Genomic DNA, 16,026 nt, shown 5'->3' on the forward strand with positions numbered 1-16,026 from the left:
ATACAGTACACGACTGTGTTCGGACGTGTGTACGATATTCTCTATTCTCCGGCAATAAAAGGAGAGTAGAGAGTAATGAACGTAAAGTAGTTTCGACCACAGAGACATGGTAAACGCTGATGATATTTATCGACGCCTTCTCTTATAATGATTCACATAATCGACGATCCCTTTCAAAGCTTGTTTTCCTGATAGGGTTCCAAGTTTTCCGAATCCAGGCGCTGGACCAGATAAAAACATACTGGCTGTATAGGTTATCTTATCGGTGAGAGAAGGACCTTTTCTAAGCCATTGATTGACCTTTCTAATAGAAGCACCCCCTCGTTGTTTTTTCTTAGCTTTCCTTCTTCTTCTGTGTTTCCCCATGATTCGAATAAAAATGACAGACAACTCTTTACAACACTCATTCTATTTTTTTTTTCAAACAACACTACTTTTCCGTCTTATACTCGTGCAATGTTAGATCGCGTTTAATACAGCGTAATTCATCTTCGGTGACGTTTAATCTTGCCGATACTTTCTTAAACTTGGAAAATCCTATCAATTGCGCTATTTCAAAGATGTCTTCCTCAGTAAGTTCTTCCAGCTTAGTCGCGTTACCCATGGCGTAAGCTATTTGGAGTCCTTCTTGAAGATCTAAGAAATAAATTGTTCCTCTATTACTTCTAAACCGAATAAAAAACCTTCGTGTAAAGTAGGAATCCTCCATTTCACACTCTTTTCCTCTTAAGATAAAAACATTCTAATACGTATGAGGATATTCACAGTTTCTAAAATGTCGAGACACACGTGTGTACTTTTACGCCAGGAAACAAATTTTGTAATAACATGGAGGACATCCATGCGGCATGATGAAAGCGGACGTTTAAAATCTTTTCGCGACACAATCTATAACGTAACTGTTCTCCTACTTGTACTCTTATGGTGATCAAATCTTCGACTTCAGTGGTGTCCTGAGTCTCAGAGTCTAAAGAAAGAAATTAAATTAACGCGTGAGAATAGCCATGTCTCTTTCTTTGGGAAGGAATCGCCACCACTGAAATAATTTACAATAATTCCTTCGACATCGCAGGTACAACTGATGGAAATTAGACTCGGACTTGGACATGCCCAATGTAGGAGTCTCGCCACACTCGCGCTTCATATCAGCAATCCTGCCTGGGGTAAACTATTTATTTAATCACTTTCACCAGAGTATGGTGAGGGTCGCACAACAGAGCGAGGCTCCAAATTAAGTGCGCCCAATATCCCACCCATCCCACCCCAGGGGAGGACATCCATCACACAGTAATCTCGTGTGTGGGAAATTAACGTCTCCTACCCCAACCCTGCAGGAGACGGGACCTCCATTTATTCGTCCCTATCCGAGAAGACTAGAATATCTAACCATTTCTTGATGTTCTAGAAAGGTAGCAAATTCTTCTCAATTATTTTAAGACACTGAGTGTTGGTCCGGCCAGGGCTCGCACCCTCGACCTCCCGCACAACAGTCCAGCGCTCTATCCATTGAGCTAACCGGGAGGCGGTTAAAAAACCACTCGTGACCCTGTCTGCGACATCGGTCGTAGTAGGTACTGTATTCCTTCAAACTGGTAAACACGGGACAATTGTCGACGGGACAGGTGAGGTAGACGTCTTGTACCCATTCTTTCTGTGAATGCACTTCATTCGTCCCCACGTTATGAATGGGGCAAGGGTAGCAGACTCCTACATTGGCCAGTAAATCCTCAGGAGTATCGTATTGAAAATTACCTGCTTCAGATATCTCGCCTTCTTCCATGACATTCACTTTCAATGGTGGTGAATCTTGTGGCTGACTCTGGGGAACCTCTTGCACATACTCGGGGTTAATCAATTCCACCAAATTAGCGAGCTGACTCAACGGCTCCTCTGTTGTCATCTCAGGGTTTGGGATTTCTGAGGGATACACCACTGTAACAGGGGCCTGCATGACAGGTGCATGAGAATTCAAATCCAAGGAAAGGTTTTTGACATTTTTCTTCTTGGCCCAGTTTTTCTTGGGCTCTTCATTCTTAGAATGCACTCCGTCTATCTGGATGGGACCGGGATGATTCTTCCTCCATTCTTTCTTGAACTCTGGTATTCCTTCTTTCTTGACTTTGGGTACAACTTCTTTTTTACCGTAGGGATGATTTCTCCTGCCTTTGACTCCTTTGGTAGGTTTCTTCATTGGTGTCTCCATCATGCACATCTGAGCTGCTGCTGCTTCTAGACTATGTAAAGTGGTGAAACCGTTCAAGTATTATACACTCGAGAACAATATCCCCTACTTTGATTGACAACCATTGTTTTTACAAGCGATGCTAACTTTTTTAGGACGCGACGCCAACAAAAAAGGACGCGACGCCAACTTTTTAGGACGCGACGCCAACTAAAAAGGACGCTACCTAACAGGGACGCGACGCTATCTAAAAGAGACGCGACGCTATCCATTGTCCGAAGTTTCCTATATATCGACTGATACTGACATGACACATGTATCATTCACCATGAACCCTAGTTTAGAAACGAACCCTAAATTTGGTGTATTAGCCATGGACGAACTCTTGGATACCATGGAGTTTCACTCTGACGACGATTCCTTGAGAAGAGTGATTCGAGATGCAGAAAAGTACTGAATCGACTTTGCACCCGACGAGAACGATTAAGATAGAAGAACCTGGGAATTACGCAGTAAGGTGATGCGAGCATTCTTGGACTTTGTACGATACCATCACGATGGTACAATATCCTCTTATAAGAAACGTCTACTGTTCACGGATCAAGAAACGACGCCTACAAAGTGATTGACAGCTAGCTCCTATAAAACACTACTGATTCCTACACTTTTTTACCATTTGATACCTACACTGCACACGAGACAGAACGATGCCTTCCTCCATTCATACTCGCCCTTGGTCTGCAGCTTTTGAAATCGTTTGTATGCTTTACGATTTGAGAATAGATGCTTCTACAGGAGATTTAGACTACAACTTAAATACCATGAAAGACTTGGCAAGCACACTACACCAGAAATAAAACAAGCTCAACCTGAAGTGTTTGACGCTCTCACAAATTACCTTCGAGTGATTAAAGATTCAGCCAAACCGCTGGGAGTGACCAAAGACTTGGAAGAATACCCGGCCCATGCCTGTGTGGTTCTAGACGAAGTCCTGTCTTGCGTAGATGAACGAGCCAAGATGGATGATTTGGAAAAAATCAAATCTCGCATCCATCATTCCATTCTGTGTGATTCTTACGGTATCGGTGAAGACGAGAAACAATTCAACAAAGTCTACAACGGCGTGATGACGGCTTTTCTTGGAATTTGTTCGTTATTGTAAAGATAAACCTCTCCCCCGAGATTCATGCGACTGCAGTATTGAGTACAACACTTCTGATGACGAGCAAGACCGGTGAGTGACGCCTGTCAACTCTACAATAAAATACTACACTCACAGAACCATCTATCATTTCAGAACAGGTAGACCTTACTTCAACATGTTTGAACATTTGGACGACAACCCTAAATGTGTGGAGTTGCTTTAGATGACTTACTACGCATCGTAGAGGAAAATGCAGACTATGATGACTACTGTCGAATGCAATGGCATGTCAACAACTACATACAAGCCTACGAACCTACACAAGTAGAAAACGATGACGATAACTTGTTTAAACTGTACGCAGATGTCATGAAAGCTTTTTCGCTTACACACAGCATTGTGAACAGCTATACAGAACAAATTTGGCAGACGAACAAAGCAGCGACAACGATGAAGTGTTTGTGACACCCGAAAAGAAAGAAGACAAACCTGAACCTTTTCCAGAACATTTAATTGCTATTATGAACTCTTAAATCCACCTTGTATGTAGGCTCGTAGCGAGACAATAAGCCTTGTTATCACCTAATGTTGTGTGTATTCCTTGTACATGCGCAATTTACTCCAAACTGTACCACGTGCGTGCGACAACCATTTGGGATTCTTATGAATACCTCTTTTGCTTCCAGTCTTATTCGGTTAGAAATCTAACCCGCGATACCCAAACGCGTAATATAGGGTCCATTCACTTTTTACTTAATCCCTCCGCCATCTTGGATTCCTTTGTTTCCTTTGTACCGTTATTTTTTTAAAAGTATAACCCTACTCACGAACCTACGCGAAATCTAACCCTAAAAATCCCCACAGTGATTTAACCCTAACCCTAAAAATCGCCCTCGCGCACCTACGCGGTATGAATAACTAATCAGATCTTACTCGGCTGAGCCACTCGGACCCAGACCTCTCGGATTGTTCCATAAAGGCCCCGTATACTACTGTCACAAAATGATGAATTTTTCCTCATTCTCGCCTCTCCTCCACTTAACATTTTTTGTTTACTGTTTTAAAAAGAAACCACGCTAGCCTTCAGAATTCTGCAGTTGATTGAATGATTTCTCAAATGTTTGACAGGTGATCCTTGAGAACGAAAAGGCCAAATATTTGATCAATGAGAGTGATCGTGATGAAAACACTCCACTCCATGTTGCTGCTCAGAATGGCTATGCCTCTGTTGTTCAGGTGAGGTTGAGATTAGTGAGTAGCAAAACACTGACTGATATTTGCTTTCATTTTGGATTGAGTAGTTTATCACTTTCTCACCGTATTCTAGGAAGTAGTTGTAAAACTCCTCTTACTTACACTTTCTAGTTTCTAGCAATTCAGCTTTATTTATTCCAGACCACACATGTGTAAGTAAGAGTACAATATGTTCCTAGTTAGGTAATCAAGCAGGGATACAGGTATTTAACTGCAACTCTGATTTTTATGTTCTTTAAAAAATTTTCATGGTGACCCTTCACAACACTGAATAGGTATTGTTGGATTATAAAGCAAAGATAAATGCAAGGAATGAAGATCAAGACACCCCTTTACATCTGGCCGCAAAACATGGAAAAGTAAGGTATACACACAGTAATTTACCTACTAATTGACAGATAAAATTTGTTCGATTAGCGGTCTTTAATAAGATTGTATTTCTTTGGAATAACTTACTTTATTATGGGTATAAATTTTAATTATAATGATCTTTCTTCTCCCAGGACTGTTCTCGAGCTTGTTAAGAGAGATATTACCATTATAAATGATGAAGATGAAGCCTCAAACACACCCCTTCACTTGGCGGCTATAGAAGGTCACATAGAATGCTGCAGGGCTCTGTTAGAAAAAGGAGCTGAAGTGGATGCAAGGTGTGTGGAATACCTTGGATTCAGAGGTTACCAGTCGTTTCATGCCCAAGGTCGCTTACGCTAAGCAAGTATTCATGTGCTTATGCCTAAGAATGGCAGAGTAGAATTTTACTTGTATCATACTTGCTTGCCTCTATCAGCTCGTCGCACGAAACAATAGACATTTGTTCATTCACTCACGCGTGACGTCATTCAAATGAATGACCATGGGGACGGTTATGAATCGACCAGCAGTTCGGGCACCAAACGATTCAAACTGCGTTTCGCCTAACTCCTCCTTGGCTGTTGATGAGGGAATTTACAGTAATTAAGGGACAAATCCTTATTTATGTAGAAGAGGGTGGGGAGTCCAGGGTCTTTTTCGTAGTAAGAGTGTGGGCTTTCTTTTTTTAAACTACAAATAAGGAGAACCTCATTTTTAATTTTGGTACATTGGATCATTCATAGACCGTCTGGTTGAACGTAACGATGAAAATGACTACTTTACTTGGGCATAAATCCAAGTTTGAGGGGAGGGGGGGGGGGATTTGAAAAGCTGGGAGTTATTTGATATAAAGCTATAACTTACTAAGTTAGGGTACTCGTGAACTCCCCTTGTGCATCAAGTCGATGTCATTTATTTTAAACTTCGTGTGAAGCCGATTTACTGGTTGTACTATCAGTTGTCATTAGTTTCTCTCAAACTTTTAACCCATCCAGATTGACTTATGCGATCATTATGGGCGTGGTATGAGCAGTTTTGATCTCTAAGCTTATTTGGACTGAGGGAAACGCTTAAAGTTCACCTCTACTAAAACATGTTTTTGTACTCGCTAATTATGATCAGAGAGTTGAAGTACTCATTAAGACTAACAACTCAGTAAGAGTTGTTCCACGCTCGCCAATTATGGTCAGCGAGTTGAAGCACCCAGAAAGATGACAACTCATTAAGAAATGTTCCACGCTCGCTAATTATGTTCAAAGAGCTGAAGTACTCATTAAGACTTGTTCCCGCGCCTTCTTTCTGATAAACTTGCCTCAAACTGGAATGACAGCAATTTTAAAACAATTTTTTTTTTTGGAAAGACTTTATAGGTATCTTAACAGCTTAAAATGCGAGAAATTAATCCGGAATACTAAAAATGAGGCTGAAACCTTTGATTTGCATCTTAAAGCAAGGTGACCAAAGAGCCTTTCGCTTTTTATTCTGTTGTTGCCTTCACCCTCCCACCCCACCCCTCCCCCTCTCTTATCTCTTCATTTCCCTGCCATACTGCGCCTTTTATTCACTGAACATGGTCGCATAACAACACTTTTATGCTACAGGAACTCCACATTATGGACGCCCCTGGACTGTGCAGCAGCTAAGGGTCACTTAAAAGTAGCAAAAATCCTGTTGGACTTTGACTCACCTGTCGATCCTATTGATAAGACTAAGGTAAAGTAGCAAACATCCTGTTGGACTTTGACTCACCTGTTGATCCTATTGATAAGACTAAGGTGAAAGAGAATGTTATAAATATAAAAACATTCTTGCTAAACATTATTCTATTTGTAAAATACAAGGAAAGTTTAGTTTACTAATTCAACAGGTTGTTGATGTATTACACGGGTTAAGTATAAGTCTTGATTGTTGAACAAACTCTCCTTGCCAGCAGCGTAGGAAATGTAAAGAGGAAAGTGACTGGAGGAGAAAAGTGAAGAAAACTGTTTGGAGAGCAGTATAGAGAATGCTTATACTGATGTTAGGGTGTAAACGGTTGAACCAATCAAAATAATTATGGTTTTCTTAAGGAAAACAGAGACCTTATTGGAACGAGACGTAGACGTTCAGCACTCCTTGAGTAAAATGGCCACTTACGAATCTCTCTTTACCGTGTTAGTGAAGTTTACTTGTTATGTGACTCTCCTCTCTTGTACAGACCACACCTTTACATTTAGCAGCAAAAGAGGGCCATACCGATATGGTGACACTCCTGTTGTCCGAAGGTGCTGACATTACACTAAGAGACCACAGCGGAAGAAACTGCCTTGACTTAGCAGCAGATCGCAGCCGCAAGTGAGAATCGAGATTTTCATAATAAATAAAAATCTAAGTGCATACGGAATTCATGGCTATTGCTGGAAATGCAGTGCTTCTGTAGTTTTGTTAATGCGAATGTACTTGTTTCCATGTGTTCTACAGGGAAACAGCCATGGCCATTGTCAACGATGAAAATTGGATGTCTGTCCTAAAGAACAAATCATGGGAACAGAATCGCGTCACCACCCCATTGAGAAAACTGATCGTCAAACTTCCTTGTATGTTGACTCTTAATCTTCTTACAACCTTGGATTAATCTCAGTATCCGAGCAACTCCGCCCCCACTCTTCCCTAACCCAAAATTAACCTTAACTTGTTATCAATTGACTGTTTTTGGGTTAGGGGACGGGTAGGTATGCAGTTGTTCAGAAACTAACTTTGATTCAACATCTCTAAACAGGGTGTGAACAATTAACGAATCAAAGGACTTTCTAAAGTCTTGAATTCTCATTCTTTGCGTTCGGTTCGGTTCGGGATTTTCAAACCTTTCTGAGCACACTGAGAGGCTCTTAGGTCGTGAAACTGATGGGATGTGCGACTTAATTGCAGCGCTAAGTTAATCATGCCATATGTGATTTGGTAATCCTATAGGCTTGCAGATTGTCTCTGACTATGAGCCCCCAAAATTTGATTTGTCTTCTTTTGCGAGTTAAAATAGTGATGAAACGTCCAAAAAGTTCTGAAATTTCCCTTTCTACTCTCAGCTGTGGCAGAAGCAGTCTTCAACCGTTGTGTCAAAGAAAGTGGCCACCATGTCGAAGACAAAAAGTATGAGGTAACATTTGACTATGAGTTCTTGGAAGATATTTACGTTGACTGGTCAGATGGAGGCGATGCAGGTTCGGAGACGTTCAGTGTAGCGAGCTTCTCAATGGAAGACGTCACAGGGGATGAAGAGTTTAGGAAGATTCAAGGGTCAGCTGAAGTGGCTGAGGCTGTCACTCAGTTGGAGAAGAAGGAGAGTCACCCTCTTATTATCATGGTAAAATACGTCTTGCTGTGTTGTTTGAAATGAATTATTTGTCTTCCTTTAGTAAAGTGTGATGAAAGCTTACTGTCATAGGTTGCATAGATTACATAGGTTAGTTGACCAGTCCCCATGGGGGCTTTTGAGGGCCAATTCCCACCCCAGGGGAGGACATCCACGACACAGTAATCTCGTGCGTGGGAAGTAAGGTCTCCTACCCCTAACCCTGCAGGAGACGGGGCCTACGGTTTATTCGGCCTTATCCGAGAAGTCTAGAATATCTATCCATTTCTTGATTATAGAAAGGAAGCAAATTTTCCTCACTTATTTTAAGATCACGAGTATTGATCCGGCCGGGGCTCGAACCCTCGACCTCCCGCACAACAATCCGGCGCTCTAACCAATTGAGCTAACCGGGAGGCGGTTGAGTTGGAGAGGAAGGGACAGGGATTCATCCAGGAGGGGGAGGAAGAGTAGCAAACGAGAAAGAATATTTGTTCCCCTTGCGGCGATGTTGATAATACCTAGTTTAGCTTAAGATTTAGCTTTATCGTTGTGTGCATGGAACAGTGAAAAAGAAAGGTGGGGTTTAAAGGGAGGAAGGATTGATGCAAAGATGCAAACATTCCTCGTCCCTTCAATGGATAAGGAATGGAGGGAAGAAAGGAGAGATACATAAGTGGACGGGATTGATGAATGGATGTATAGATGGAGGGAAAAAGGAAGAAAACGAGCAAATATGAGGGATGCAGGGAGACTGAGAAAGACGGAAAGAGGGATGGGGAGGAAGGAGGAAAGAGAAGGTTTTTTCTCCTTTTTTGTTTTTTTTTCCTTTTGATCAATCTGATGACCATAAATTGTTAATTGCAGGTGAACAACAAACGTGAACAGTTGTTAGGCCATCCTCTTATCGCGTTTCTGTTGGATTACAAATGGAAGAAGTTTGGCAGGTACATTTATTACTCCAAACTGGCCTTCTATTGCTTGTTCCTGTTGTTTTTGACTGGTTACACTGTTTACTCGACTGAGCATGGCCCAGTTTGTGCCAATGAAACTGTGGTCAACAAAGGAACCGCGGACGAGAGCTCTGTTCCCTACATCTTTTGGATAAGCCTCGGGCGTATTGTGATACTGGCGCTTGCATCGGCACATATTCTTTCAGAGGTAGAATACTTGTTACTGGTTGTTCTAAGCAGTATTTGTAGGATTTGACAAATGTATATTGAAGTAAGCAAATTGATAAATAGAATGGAAATTTGAGATTTTTTCCTCCTCTCCTGTTCTTCTCCAGTTGTAATTTGAGGTCCTTCTCGCGTCAAGCTGTGTCTAATTGTTTAGCTAAAATCAGTTTCTTTTTGATAAGTGGCATATTCCTTGCATGAAAGTTAAGAAAGCTAGGATTTTTTTATTTAGTCTTAAAGCGCAACGACTTAGGAAGTGAAGTGACTCTTCTACAATTTGTAGTCAAACGTAAGTTTTAGGTAAAGGACCAATCATTATTTACAGCCGGGGGGGAGGTTTAGTTGTGTCATGATGATATTTAGCTAATCCCCCCTATGGTTTTGTAGTATTCTTATGATGCTCTTCATTAGCATTTAATGACAGTCTATTTTTCCAGCGGCGAGGACTGACTCCCCTGAAAACTTTGTGAGCCCCCATAATCCACCGCCCTCCCACTTCCAAGAGATAAATAATGACTTGTCTCCAAACCATCGAAAAGGGGCCTCTCATGTGAAATCTCTTAGTTTTTTGCTGTTGTTTTCGTTGTTGTTTTCTTCCCTTTCTCTCTCTTTTAATTCGATATTCGCGGCTATTGCAGTTGTTCCAACTAGTGTATCAGCGCAGACAGTATTTCTCTTGGGGGAATCTTCTGGAGTGCAGTTTGTACGGATTCGCCATTGCTTTCGTGGCTGATGAGTTTGATGTGGAAGCGGTCAGTAGGCACGTGTCAGAGATAATCCTAAGGGTTGTTTGAAGTTCTCAGCATCGCTTGTTTATATCGTCCACACGTTAAAACCCTGTTGTATTTTGTTCGGGAGCAAGTTTTGATTTTATGCTGTAAAATTGTAATTCAAGTGTTTTAGAAAGTCTACATGCTTAATGCTCACCCCATGCCCCCCAATTTTTTACTCTACATGTTTAATACAATACTCGCCCCCCCCTCTCCCCGCCTCCCCTCCCCCTAAATCCTTGACTAAATGTGCTTAAAATTAGCCAGTTTCTTTGATTCACTTTGCAGTTGTTCGACGGCGAAAAAAACCATCGGAGCCTTATCAATCTTTCTAGCTTGGATGGGTTTGGTGTTATTCATCAGAAAGTTTCCAAAACTTGGTATTTACGTGGTGATGTTTACAAGCGTTCTCTACACGTTCACGAAATTCTTCTTGATTTATGTGCTGTTCCTCGTCGCCTTTGCGCTTTCGTTTGTCACGCTGTTCAGTGATCCTAAGGTGAGCTGGATCACTTTCTCTGCTTCCAAATATAGACAGATACATACCTTAAGGCGTTGGAGTGGGTTATTTTACGGTGACAACTTTAATTTTTCAAAACAGCGGTTGAAATTTTAGCACGCTCATCAATTGTCTCTCAAACAATTTTCCGGGGGCGATTTTCGGAAAGTTCCGTCTTTGATGTACGGTCAAATCCTACATTGAACGGCTCGTGCTTTTTTCGAACGGTTTCCAAAGTTTGCAGTTCAAGCTGCTTCGCTAGTCCTGCAATAACCAGAGAGACCCCGATCTAAACCTGGTTTTTCTTTCATCCATCGATGGACCTTATGTGGTTAACAATTTCGTCGATGATGAGCCTGCGAGAATTTCTACAGTTACGGTGAAAATAAGAAAAAATTCCTTGTGCTTTATATGGTCAACTGTGTAGCCCCCAGCCACCTCCACGGTCTGTTTACTTTATTGTTTCTATTGTTTATCAGGAACAGTTTGGAGAAATAGCTGAGAAGCTCTCACGTCACACATTATTAATGAGTTCTAACATAGGCTTTTTTTCTTTCCTCTTCGTTATTTTTTATTTTGTTTATACCGAGCTGCGGCAAGGTCCGTCAAAAGTACCTAAGAGACGTAAAATAGAATGCGCGGGTTTAAGGTTCTAATGGCGCAATGAAGGAGAATGTACTGATCTTTTAATTTTATAGAAATAAATATCTTTTTTTAAAAAAGGCATTAGACGTGTTTCCAAACATTCTTGGTTTTTACCGCGCAAATCTGTCTTTGAGAGGCTAAACTAAGAGGGATTATGTCTGGACTAAAATCCATTTCTAAAGGAATCCGCGAGATCCCACCTCACTCAAACAAGGCCACGTCGTAAAAATGGCCCTGTTCCTTCATCTTTCATAACTATTCAATAAACTATTAAAGTTACTCACACAAATTATCCCTCTCACAGCAAAGCGTACGTGCGTTTGGAGAGCCCGGCCGTGCTATCGTGAAGACAGCAATGATGATGATTGGAGAGTTCGAATTCGATGACTTATTTAACTCGCCAGATTCGAACGTTCCTGATGTCTCGTGGTTCATTTTTATTGTCTTTTTGATTATCATGACTCTCATCTTGATGAACTTGTTGGTGAGTTTCCTTGTTTTTAACCGCCTTTTCTCTGACTTCTATCTATATTCAGAGCTTGCTTTAGAGGCCCTTTCTCCATCAGTGGGAAACTAAATTACATGCAAAACCCTTTTTTATTTTCACCCATTATAGCCTGTGTAGCACGCGTTCGATTTCACCTGGCCTGCACGGGCGCAAGAGCAAGAGAGAGCTTTCTTGAGCGGGCTTATTATTTTCACGCAAAGTATGATGCTCTTTAGACTGAATCAGCCTTCTGTAAAGCCTGAGTATCTGCGTTATACGCTAAGGAAGGTATTCATCAACTTTAAGTTAAATGTGACGTTTGTTCCCATAACTTCGCAATTTTGTCTTGCTGCGTAATGTGTAAGTACAGATACAGATACAGATATAGTTTAATTTTATGCACTATTTACAAAATTTATAACATCAACAGTGTATACACAAGGAAAAAAATTTCCATCAATTAAGGAGAAAAAAATATTACAATACGCAGCCAAGATAAAATGTGCTCAGTGACCAAAGTAGCAAAGGCTTTCGCGTTGGTCACTGACACGTACAAATAATTGACACGACGCATCAGTCAATTACAATAGAGATCAAAGAAAAAAAACTGACGAAAATAGAATAAAAGTTTTATAGATAAACTATATACAGATTATACAGAAGCTTGAGTTTCTAAAAGGTGTAATTTATATTGGTTGAAGAAGGAAGTGTACGGCAGTCTTTTAATATTTGTTGGAAAAGTTTCCCAAAGTTCAGATGAAACAAAAGCAAAAGTAGAAATCCCATAGTTATTATTTGCTTTTGGCCTATGAAATTAAAAAAATTGAATCATATTACTGATACAGTTTTGCCTTCAGTAAACGATTTTTAACCTTAGTAAAGCTCAATTTTGCACCGCAGATCTGACAACACCATCCTAAATGAAATACTTGAAATTCGTTAGTCTGGAGTAGGGAGTCTGCTGACCCTAGGGTAGATGTTTTAAAAACCTGAGTTTGGCCACGAAATATTATCTGTTTTGTTAATTCTATGTGTTTATTCCCTCCTAAGTTTGGTTTGGCTGTGGACGACATTAAAGGTGTCAAGGAGCTGGCTGTACTCGAGCGACAAGCCATGTTGGTACGAAATTAGCCGATAGCTTTATGGAAACTCGACGTCCTACACGGCTCTCGTAGTATTTTACCCAGACCCTTTCCTCTCTCTTTTTCACTAGGATGACTTTGGATCGATTGTAAGAAATTTTCCATCATGATCTAAATTACCTGTAGTTCTCTGTTTGGTGTTTACATGGACGTTAATCTTAAAGAAAACTGACTGACTTTCTGACTTAATTGACTGACGGAAAAGCCAACAGATCATCGACTTACTGATTGACTGACTCATTAACTTTTTGAGAGACAGACTGACTGACTGAAAGACCGACTGACTGATAGATTGACTGTCTGAATGACTGACAGATTGACTCACTGACTGATTGACTGACTGCCTAACTGACTCGCTGACTGACTGACTGACTAATTGCTTGACTGACTGACTGACTGACTAACTGATGGACCGGTGACTGACTGATTGATTGTTTGATCGATTAATTTCGTTTTACAGAAATATGCAAAACGAGACAAGATCGAAGAATGAAGCTGGAAACCCGCTCATAGAGCGGCCTATAAAGACAATTCTCGCTTCCAATTCACGCAAATGTGTTAATTTGCTCTCGGCTGTGATGTACTACGTAATTATCATAATTCGTTTGGCTGACAGACTGTTTGTTTCTCTCTGACTCAAGGTTGATTTAGCAATGGATGTAGAGAGAGCTTTGCCCAGAGGACTTCGGAAACAGTTTGTACCAAAAGAGGAAGTCGTTCGACCAAACCAGTGTGAAGGTTTTAAAGGTTACTGGCACAGTCTGCCCATCTCTGCACGGGGGGTCCATGTAGCCTTGAAGCCGTTCAGGGTACGTGCGCATCGATCCATTAGCAACAAAAGAGGATCAAGTTGAGATACCTAATTCTGCTTATGGTTCCAATTTTTGTGGTTATTGCTTCTCACGTTTGGAAGATCTCCCTAAGGATCCGGAAATAACCAATCATGTGCTGCGAGCTCTTCCCCCTCAAATATCCTGTGGGGTGTAATTTTGCTCTCCTTTGAAGCTTTCAGGTAACGTGCTGGACACATGTGAACGATTCAGGAGTAACAAGATATCTTGAGTATAGAAATTTATTATCCAAATACACTCCGTAGAGTACAAATAACGCCACAGACGAGTACAAATATCACGCGGTATTTGTACTCCAGAGATCCGGTTAGACATGTTTTCTCGCATCGCGCAAGGGAAGAATTGGATTGAAGTTACGTAAACGAAAATGGCGCACAATTCGAATCGTATTTCTGACGACGAAGAGTTGGAACGGCTGGCAAATATAGTTCCAGGTTTAAAAGATGAATCGAACGAAGAAAAAAAAGCTAGACGACCAGGAAATTTCTTCATTTATTAAAGTAATAGAAACAGCAACACGACAACGCGCCAATTCCGTTCCGCTTCGCATTCTTCTGTCACGCACTCTCCGTAAATAAATATCCACGAAATTCACCCGCTCTGAAATAACAATTTGACATTTTGGATAATAAATAACTTATTACGCGTTTTGTTTTGTAGTATCACTAAGTATTTTTATTTGTTATTTGTATTTTGACGAGCCCTACGGGCTCGTCAAAATACGGCACAACTCGTAAAATACTCAGCGATACTACACAACAAAACGTCTAATAAGATGTATAACTTGAGAGGGATTAACTGTAGAATAAGGCCTACAGAGTGTGCTTTGATTAAGGCAACTGGTCAAGTCACCCGAGAGTCATCTCGCCAATAGTCATTTCGCCCGGAACTTGGGTCACCTCGCCCGAAATTTTTAGTGAAGTCGCCCGAAAGAAAGTTAAGTCGCCCGAAGATTAACTATGGTAAAGTAAATAACATAGCAAGCACAACAGCCAATCTATGAGAATACAAAATAAGCACGGGGTCGCTGCCTGAAGCGCAAGAAAACACCATTGATCATGTCGCGATTTGTTTTAGTTTTGAGCCCGATTGGTTGAGAATTTCCGCGAGTTTTCTGGGCCAATCACAGAGCGAAGATAAGCAGAACCAAAGTAATCCCACATTACTTTTGACATTCAATAAACATTCAAATTTCTTCTCGAATAACTCACTCCCCACCCTTGATTCCCCCTCGATGAGTGGTTAAATTCACCTTTGGTAATTTTTTGCATGGTAATTGTCGACGCACGAAAATGGCTGATTGACTGGAATAGTTGGAGTATTTAAGATTTTTGTCATTAGCGTCGTAGTGGCTGTTATCGCAAAAACGCTTAATTTTCTTTTATGCTTTCTACAAGGAGACTTGTACTTGCTGTCTTAGGTATTTGGCTATTAACTTTAACTTCTGATTTTCATTTGCTGTTTTTTGTTGTAGACTTCCCTTGAAGTGTTGTCTGACCGAACGGATGAACTTCAAGAAACTGTGAAAACAATGCAGTGTAAGCAGGAGGAGATGCACAAGATGCTGGTGGGTATCGCGAAGAAACGGGACGCCACCGTCAAAGAAGACGACGACGATTAAGACGATCAGCTTTTTTAGTCACTTGACTTAATGAAATCGCCGGTCGTTAGAATAGAAAATGTGCGGGCTCACCCACGACCCGTGTGCAATTGCTGATCATTAGAAAAGTGACAATATTAACTTAAAGTAGTATTCTTATATTACACACATGGCTTTTGCGCTTAGTGACTAAATTTAGAGTGAATTAGGATTGTATTAATCGGATAAATGATTAGTCTTTACAGTGTTGTTGTCACACAATAACTCGTTCGCGTCTGAAGCTGTTATAGTAACTAGTGATGTTTGTCTTGCTTCATTCGCCTTGAGATCCTTATAAACTTTGTTGGAAGAAAAAAATTGTTTTTTTTAATAAAGTTGGTTTACTTTTCTATATGTTTAACCTCTAATAAGTTGTGCCGCATCGAGGACCAACTCACCGACGCTTTTACTCGATCTTACACCTCGGCGAGTTGGCGTTGGCGTGTTGAGCCGTCGGCGACTTGACTGGATTCCGTTCTAAAAGATGTCGTCAATGCTATGGTCTAGTCAAACAAGGCTGAACTATCTAAAAACTGTACACGACTTCGTTCGC

General features: G+C 40.9%; 1 protein-coding gene across 1 annotated transcript in view; it reads left to right on the top strand.

The window, feature by feature from the left end:
- Nucleotides 1–15,823, top strand: part of LOC111322655 (transient receptor potential cation channel subfamily A member 1 homolog) — a 56,769-nt gene extending 40,946 nt beyond the window's left edge. The window contains 14 exon segments of the mRNA XM_088731527.1: nucleotides 4,455–4,562; nucleotides 4,856–4,944; nucleotides 5,084–5,230; nucleotides 6,536–6,647; nucleotides 7,132–7,268; nucleotides 7,395–7,510; nucleotides 7,997–8,274; nucleotides 9,130–9,423; nucleotides 10,079–10,200; nucleotides 10,499–10,709; nucleotides 11,659–11,838; nucleotides 12,892–12,960; nucleotides 13,625–13,792; nucleotides 15,309–15,823. Coding sequence (XP_088587653.1) covers nucleotides 4,455–4,562; nucleotides 4,856–4,944; nucleotides 5,084–5,230; nucleotides 6,536–6,647; nucleotides 7,132–7,268; nucleotides 7,395–7,510; nucleotides 7,997–8,274; nucleotides 9,130–9,423; nucleotides 10,079–10,200; nucleotides 10,499–10,709; nucleotides 11,659–11,838; nucleotides 12,892–12,960; nucleotides 13,625–13,792; nucleotides 15,309–15,473 — 2,196 coding nt within the window. The 3' untranslated portion in view covers nucleotides 15,474–15,823.
- Nucleotides 15,824–16,026: the final 203 nt, after the last annotated feature.

This window comes from Stylophora pistillata, chromosome 8 (assembly GCF_964205215.1).
Source record: "Stylophora pistillata chromosome 8, jaStyPist1.2, whole genome shotgun sequence".
Taxonomy (NCBI): Eukaryota; Metazoa; Cnidaria; class Anthozoa; order Scleractinia; family Pocilloporidae; genus Stylophora; species Stylophora pistillata.